Below are 9,092 nucleotides of genomic sequence, written 5' to 3'. Positions count from 1 at the left end.
CCTCAGGGAAGGGACTTTGGCCTGATCCGTGAAGGTACCTATGAACTTAGCCCCCAGATTTAGATGCCTAAGTCCCACTTTTAGGTGCCACTGTGATCCGCAAAACCCCTGCTCAGCAGCCACTGAACCCTGTAGGCACCTAAACTCACTGCCGACGTTTTTGCACTAAAATTGCCTTAAGTTCTTAAGTTTCTACATCTGGGTATGCAGGGCAATCCAATAGGCATGCTCAGATGCCACGTAACTCCACAGAAAACAGTTGGGGCAGAGGGAGAGGTGGAAGAAGAAGTAGGAATCTTGTAACCTTTAGCCCAGTTGTATGGTATATGGGAGACCACCTGTTCAAATCCACCCTCTGCTTTATGAGAAGGGATCTGAACAGAGATCAGGTGAGTGCCCTGAACTATAGAGGGATTCTCACTCTCTTTCTCTGGCCCAATTAATATGTAATTATTTAATTACTTGGAACACCTTCAATAGGAGAGATTGAGGGAGATCCTCATAAGAATATGCCATAGTCCACCCAGCAATCTGGATTTAGGGTCCTGTCTCCATCAGATGGGTGGGACTTAGGACACACCCCTCTCCTCAAAAACTCCCATTGGCTAGCTTAGGTGGGAAGCTGCCTAGCGTGCTGGCTTTGTGGATCCCATTTTAAGGTCTGGTCTATACTTGGGGGGGGGGGGAGGCGAGCTAAGTAGGTCTAAGTTACGCAACTTCAGCTATGAAAATAGCGTAGCTGAAGTCAAGTACTTAGAGCTACTTATCCCGGTGTCTTCATTGTGGTAGGTCGACTGCTGATGCTCCCCCATCGACTCCCCCTACGGTTCTCGCTCCAGTGGAATACTAGAGGCGATAAATCGACCCCAGCTGGATCGATCGCTCCGGAGGTTAGTGTAGACGTGCCCTAAAAGATACCCATCTCTCTCCATGCATTGTGTAGGCAGCCTAGGCACTTAACCCAGGCTTTGCGTATCACAGTGTTGTTCCAGTGATTTTTAGGTGCCTAAAAGTTAGGCATCATGACACTCAACATTGGAACACCTAAGAACCTTTATGGATCCAGGCCTTTGCCTTCTTTGGTGTTTGTACAGAACAAGGTATGCTGAGGGCACTAATCAAAAGAAATAATAAGTAATAACATATATAAATATAATATGTGCTTTTTTAAACAAAACAGGATCATTTACATTGTCTTCTGGCACAGAACTCTGAACCCATTTATTTCTACATATAATTTGATTCAAATCATTTCAGTAGAACAGGGGGAAAGAAATATTTTGGCTGAATTATGCCCTTTCTGTGGTATTTGAAAAAGCCCTTAATTTGAAGACCAATAGTCCATAATTTATTCTAGTCACTTTAGTTATTTTAAGAAACCTGAGGTATTCAAATATGGAAAAAATTCTAAGGGCAAAATTCTATCCTTGAATGCACATATAGTGCATACATCTCCTACATCCTTCAATGGGGGCTCTACACAGGGATCCAAAGGTAGATTTTGTCCCCAAGCACATACAAGTGTTCTTTTCAGAGCTATTCTGGTTTCCAGCTTTTTAAATGTGTGAGCTATTTTTTTTTAAAATCACTAAAAAAATCTCTAAAATAATACTGTCTAGCCCCTAAAATCAAAACTACACTTTTTCTGTTCTTTTAAACACAGTTGTTGATGCACCATCAGCTATAGCATTAACAGGATTATCTTAATGTTCTGAGGATCTTGTGATGAACAACCATACCTCATGTGGGGACCTAAAATGGTGCCCTGAAAACCTAGCCCTCCACAGGATAGGAGTGGCAAACATATAATTTCACCAGTCTTCCTGCCCACAACTACCTAACCCTATTATCCAACCCAACTTCCCTTACTCTAAACTACGTTGCAACAAGTGACTTACTAGCTCCCCCTAGGGGAAGTTAGGGAGAACAGAAGGAAATAAGAAGTAATGGGTAAGTCTACAGCTGTGTGTTAGGCCACTGGTGAACCAAAATAACTTTTTATTATGATGACCAATGTTGTCCATTATTTCCTTGCACTCCCCCAGTCCGTGTGTAGCCATCTGTTGTCTCTTGTCTAATACTTAGATTGTGAGCTCTCTGAGGCAGGTCAGTGTTCTGTTTGTACAGTGCCCAGCACAATGGGGCCCTGATCCATGACTAGGACTCCAAGGTGTTACTGTAATATCAAGAATACACATTAATAATAATATAGCAGGAAGGGGCATGGGAAGTTTTTATTAACACACAAACAGGATCAGTCTATCTATTGTACATCTAAAGTACCTATCACTATTGGTTTTAGCGAAGATTAGACTGTCTCTGCACTGGGCCAAACACTGCTGATGGAGTTTAGGCACCTACAGGGTTCAGTGTAAACACAAAACATAGTGAGATTATTGATCCAATTATGAGATTTGATCACACTGTATAAACAATTATTCTGTGTATAAATCATAAGTATTTTTCTTAAGAATTAGCATCAGGAGAGAAGCAACTAAAATGGTGTAACTTAGGAGGAGACCTTTTGCAGCTCCATTGATAGGCCCTCTCTAAATAATAAAGTAAAAATAACAATTTTACCATGAAAAAGATAAACAGAAAATCAGACCCAGTATATAGGAGAGGGATCCACTCACACTCTGCCAATAAGAGTTATGGAACTGCTGAGATGGGGAACAGGAATGATTTCCCAATGCAGCCAATAATTCCTCACTGGATTTGGTCCTCTCTTTTCTTCCCATTGGGGCTGTGGAGGTTAATGCAGCCACAAGTCACAAACTATACTACTTGGGAGAGAAGCTGGGATTTGGCAGCTGTGTGTAGTCTATACAGCTGCCCCCTTTACCATTCATGTCCATGGAACCCAGGCAAACTACAAAGGCTCAGAGGGCTCTGTGCAATGGAGTTTTATATAATATTATGTATTGTGTCTGGAAAGAAATTATGTAATTTTATATTGTGCTGTATTTGACTCACAAATTATATGAGGAGGGCTTATATGATGAACAATTTGTCTCCATGATTCCAATTACATGCACAGAACACAATATGCTAGTAAGAATTTGCTGTGCAGGGCAGTTAGCATAGCTTTGTTTTAAAATGGTAAATATTCTCAGACTGAAGTGCAATTAGCAATGAAAATGTCATGTAGCTTTATTATATGTTTGCTAGTATGGACGGTATAACTCATTTAGAAGCTGCTTGCAATGTGCAATCCTACACTGAGTATATCATAACCAAAAATACAATACTTACATACATATATAAAATATATCCAGAGATAGCAGTGCCAAACAGCCGTTTTGGGACAGTCTAAAAGAATATCATTAATTTTCACTCTATACTTACACTTCTGGCTCAGTTCCAACACTGGCTTTCTGTAAAAATCATTTCAAGTATAGAATTATGTTGTTTGCTTGCAGCAACATCACAGGAACAGTAGTGAGCCATATGTTACTACTTAGCAACTTAGTCTATAAGTCCCAAAGCATGTACTGATTTGAAAATTGAACAGAAATGATAATTGTTGAGTGATGCTGTGAGGCAAGTTGTCTTGGATTACCAGGCTATGCAGATGTTTGATGTTACGTAGAAAAAGAAACAAAACTGTATTTTTCCTGTTTGATGGCTGGATTTTTATTATGTTAGCCTAAAGGGGATAAATTGATTAAAAACCCTTACAATAACACAAGGTGATGTTTCCCTGAATATGAACACATTCCAGTAAACAAAAGGAATTTAGAGTGCAAAGTTCAGCTTTCCAAGATCATTCATCACAATTTTGATGTCTAAACTTTATTTCACTCTGCAATACATACTATCATCTGAATTCTTTGAGGTATTGGGTTTCAGGAAATATTAGAGAGCAAAGTTAAAATATGAAAAGATAATTATCTAGTTACCATTCATAGTTTCATAATTAAATTATAGAAATGTCATGTTTGTTTGATAAGATTTTTTTGTGGAAGATCAGATGACTGGAACAGAAACAAAGCACCTAGTAAACACATTCTGAAGCTTCATAAAAGATTAAAACTAGTACTGTTATTTTTAAACACTTCAGTTTAAATTATCCAAACTATTCACACACAAAGTATATAAATATCAACAGAAGAAAATCATTCTAATGTATAATGTGAATTTGCAATCCTTTATTCAAAACTATATAAGACAGACGATGCTCTGAAAGGTAGCAGCTGCTTTATAACAGCAATCATTCACAGAGTTTGTATTTCTACTGTTTCAAACAAATTCAATTAGCCCTTGCACTTCAAAACCCTTAAGGCATAAATGAGATGCTACTAGGTTGCTTTAATCTAATAGTAATACTAAACTTGTCAGTACAGTTTTTGGATTAATGGTTAGAAAAAAATTAGTAATATAATTTTTCATTTTTTAATCAAACAATTCTATTCAAAACTACCTCTGGATCTTGGAGGGTTCTTTGCTGAATGAGTTCAATCATACAAGAATCTTAAATTTAAAGTTCAGTCTTCCAAAAGCATTCTTACAGTAACTTCAACAGCAGACAGGGAGGTAATGTGGTGGGAACATTCACATTTTAAAGACTGGCTTTTTGACTGACAATATAGCTCAGCTCACATAAAAGATAGTTAAAGAATGAAAGAGAATAAACCTATAAATTAAATTTGAGTAGATAAGCATGACTATCTAAAAACACTACTTTATAAAGATATTTAGCTCTCAGTATCATGTCAGTTTCCAAGACTGTTCATTCAACCTTGGGATTATACCCATCTATCTGATAACTCATGTGCAGACAGGATGCAAACAAACTACAAGATACCTCCATGTAAGCCCATAGTTTTCGTCATGCAGAGGAGTATCAGACTGTCCACTATTTGAGATGGGTACTGGGCTACATGAACCACTATCCTGATTCTTTATAGCATTCCTATGACCCCAGCTTAAATAATGGGCCTGTGCCGCTGTCACTATGATTCACTGACACAGAACTGAAAATGACTGAAATATATGGAATGTAACAACCGAATCAGAATTCAAATTCTCCCTCAGCATATGGCTGCATTCACTCACGCACAGGTTGTTTTGCTTTTGTTTTTAAAAAGCTACGGCAATCCTTCAGTTTTACAAGTCTAAAATAAATTAAAATGAAAGTAACTTAGATGAAAAAAATTTCAACATGTGGGCATATGCCTCATTTTAATGGGTTCTGATAATTTACAAATTGTTCCTTGCAAATTCTCCATAAAAAGGACTCAAAATATTTTGGAACAACGTAGACCATATTATACTCTTTTGACTGCAAGATAAACCTCAGCACTAGATTTTGAGAGACTCGTTATGCTAACACTAATGGTGCAACCTTGGCAACATTCCTCAGCCATACGATTTCTGTTAAAAATGCAATTCTTCATCTACAACTGGGCTAAGAGTGATAATTAAAGCTATTTGTGATAGCGTAGCTTATAATGATTAACTTGTCTGCAGTCAGATAAACAAATAACCTGCACCTGTAAAGACTTTATTTCCTGAAGGTAAAACAACTGTTTAGGAAAGATCATGCTGGCAAAACAGCTGCTTGCATTCTGGAGAGGAAACAAGGTAGTATCTTTCAACAAATGCCAACTCTGGTGTTTTATCAGCTCTATCTCATTAACTGGAAAGAAGGCTTAAATGCTTTGTTTATAAATTATGATTATTCCTGATTGCAGCAGTTACTGATAGTGCCACTCATTTGCAATGCAACTCTTTGGATTTGTTTAATTACAATTTGAAACAAGGCAGAGAAGATTAATTAACCCACCTGGCTTGCTGGCACATAGTCCTGGCTCGGCTCTGTCATACTCATATACATGTTGTCCCCGTCAAACTGCGAATAAAATAATAGTAAACATTCAGCAATCTTGAATGTTTTTCAGCATCAACTGGAAAACAGTAACCATAAAATAATATTATAGCCCAGTTTGGAAGACTTGTAATTGCATGTGTGCATCTTGTCTTTGATGTTCCTGTTGTCATCCTTATTGACCCTGGATGTCAGTGATTTGGAGTAATTAGTGCTCTAGTAATTACAGCAAGCAAGCAAGCAATGAATGGTTTCCTTTCATCTGCAATCTGTTTTAAAACAAAATGGCTCATTTTGTGCACCATGTATACATTCTGCTGTTGGTTGCAATGAAGTACTAAGTGAATTGCACAGTTGCTGACAAGAGGAAGATGGTAATGGAAAATGTACTAAAATGCATCTTAATGGATTCTAACTTTACATTTTGATCAAGAACAAGTTTGGAGTTTCGAAACAAATTAAAATCCACCTTATTGAAATGTCTCCAAATCAGAAATTAAGAAGATTCTTAGACAAATTTCAGGCATTTGAACATCTGAAATACAGAACTTACAAAACTGGTGGCATAAGTGGACAGTGTGCTTGATGTGTAAATAAAATGAATACGAACAAACATAACTGTGAAATTACCCTTCAGTAAACTATAACAAATAAAATGAATGGAATTTGTGGGCAAACTGATTTTTCTTCTTTTAAAAATAGAATTAGATGTAACAAAAACAAGACTCAGAGAAGCTGATTAGGAAGGGAAGGACTACATAGAATGAAACAGCTAGAATATAAGGCTGGTCGGGTATCACCACAAAAAAGCATGAGACTACTTGTTTTGTACCATGTAATCTGGACACTGTGCCCACAGAACTCTCTTCATACTCTTTCAAATGTCTGTGACAAGTTTACAGTGTAGGTAATTATAGTCGTAGTATGCAATCTAGAGTTAAGAGAAACTTTCCAAGACTTTGGAATAGAGATGAAGAGCTGCAGGAATGCTCATCCCTCAATCATCAACTGAGAATTTCCAGCTGTTATTAGGTCTGTTTGAAATAACTTTCACCTGACCCCATCTGTGCATACTCAGAGTGACATATTTTGGAAGTGGGCCATTATTTTGATAATGTGGCAAAAAAGAGTGGCAAGTTACATAAGGCGGGATTTTTTTAAAAATGTTCAGCCTTGATCTTACCCTATTCCTACTGAAGTCAGTAGGATCTACTCATTAACTTCTGTGAGAGCAGAGTGGGCCAACACTGACCATTTTTGAAAATCCTACCTGTAATACACAATACATCCACAAGGTCATAGAGAGGTATCCTGAACAACATATCTGTGGTCTCATAGAAAGCAAAGACTCCAGTACAAAAATGCTCCAGGAAATATAACATCCAAAGCTTTACTGTAATTGTGAGCTAACTGAGTTGTTCGTAAGTATTCAAAGAATAGTTAGGACAAAAACTTTTCAGCCTACGGTTTGTTTGCAAACTGTTCCCTTCAACTAATCACTAGTCATTCACAGTGTGCAATTGATCAGTGATATGGAGGTGTTTCTGCTGGATTGGGTGGATGAAACCTTTAATGCTAGAGAACAACAAATGAAAAATAGAAAATTTTTAAAATAGTGCGTAACATGCTGGGTTGAATTTTCAGATGAATATTCCTGAAACTTCATAAAATTTCTAAATGTTTCGGGACTTATCATCATTCTCCACAAACATGTAGGAATTTTTGAATATTCACAAATACAAATAATAGAAAACAATAGCTGGAGTTTTTATTGGCAAAAATATTTATGATTTTTAAAAATATATTTGGCCCACTCTGCGTGCTGGACATATGTGTAGTATACAGCTCAATATATCCAGAGTCTCACAAGAGGAGTTCTTTTGCAGCACATCTGTTATAGAACACATCTGACGCACATGCTACAGCACAGTCTAACAGTATAGAAGCAGACTGAGTATGTGCCCATACTTACAACTAATCAGAAATACAAAGGAGTACCCAACAGCTGACAGATTAATGGCTTGAGCACGTGCCCAGAAAATGCCACTACCAAATACAGTTTTACCAGATGGGCCCATTTTACTGATGAAAAGTTTGATCCTGCAGGATCCTACCCTACAATACTGAGGGACTTCATTACCCTCTCACTTTCATAGGAATTGAGGGTGCTCAGTAAGTTGCAGGACAGAGTCGTAACTCCATGGAAATCAACATTAACTTTAACATTACATAACTTCACCATGTGTACTATGTACTATTTACATGTACTATTTTATAGCTCATGGATATCTCATATGCATGAAAGTATGCATACATGTATAAACACACACATCCTTCACCAGCACAGCTTAACTCAGAAAGTGTCCTACTTTTATCTAGCTGTACAGCTGGATTGACTAGGCACAAGGAGTCAAGTGACTTGTCCAAGGTCACACAGTGAGTCAACAGATAAGCTAAAATGTGACCCAAAGACCCTTCAGAATACAAGATCTTTATTCCCGCTTGACCAAAATGGCCTTGTTTTACATATCACACTAAATCTACAAGAACTTTTCCTAAACTTCTCTGCCTTCTTTCACTTATGACGTAACTGCTGTGATTTTATTGCAAATGTGCATACTGTGAAGACCCAAAAGCACCATTCAGAATCTGGATATTTTTGTCCAGATATAACATGAAAAGCAAAGGAAGGCAGTTAACTGAGTCAGCTTTTAGGCAATCTATATGTGAGACATATTTATTATGTAACATTTCATCTAGGATTTATACTTGGCTCTGAAATCCATTGGTACTATTAAGGGAAGATTTCAAAACCATTAATTTTAATTTGTTAAAAGTGAATACTAATACAATATCTGATGTAAAATAACAGCTACTCCTCACATTTCTTTTCATATTAAAGTGGTACTGCATGAGACGTTTGGGTAAGAGCAAACTAAGAACACCATATCATGCTACTATGAAACACTACGTCACCTAAAACAGTAACTAATATATTAGGGAAGCGCATCAAGATTTTTATTTAAATGATTATAAAATAAAACATACATATAACTTCCTTCCCAGTTATCACAATGAGATGGTCAGCTGGAATTTCCGTTGTACAGTACAGAAGGTAGCTTCTTTTCAGACACATATGGCATAATATTCAAAGTATCTGACTGCTGTTATGAAATGCAATTTGTATACAAGTTGGGAACCCAATTACACCTGTGCATTAACTGGGCATTACTGATAGAAGAATGACATCAAGGAGAGCCAT

The 9,092-nt window shown here is 37.2% G+C and overlaps 1 protein-coding gene across 2 annotated transcripts in view; it reads right to left on the bottom strand.

Moving 5' to 3' along the window:
- Positions 1–9,092, bottom strand: part of TOX (thymocyte selection associated high mobility group box) — a 277,868-nt gene that overhangs the window by 135,799 nt on the left and 132,977 nt on the right. For both annotated transcript variants that reach the window (XM_073331081.1, XM_073331082.1), the window contains exon 2: positions 5,789–5,854. In XM_073331081.1, coding sequence (XP_073187182.1) covers positions 5,789–5,854 — 66 coding nt within the window. The remainder of the gene's footprint in view (positions 1–5,788; positions 5,855–9,092) is intronic.

Source organism: Lepidochelys kempii, chromosome 2 (assembly GCF_965140265.1).
Source record: "Lepidochelys kempii isolate rLepKem1 chromosome 2, rLepKem1.hap2, whole genome shotgun sequence".
NCBI lineage: Eukaryota > Metazoa > Chordata > Testudines > Cheloniidae > Lepidochelys > Lepidochelys kempii.
The sequence above is the reverse complement of the archived record's forward strand: the minus strand, read 5'-3'. Positions and strand labels throughout refer to the sequence as shown.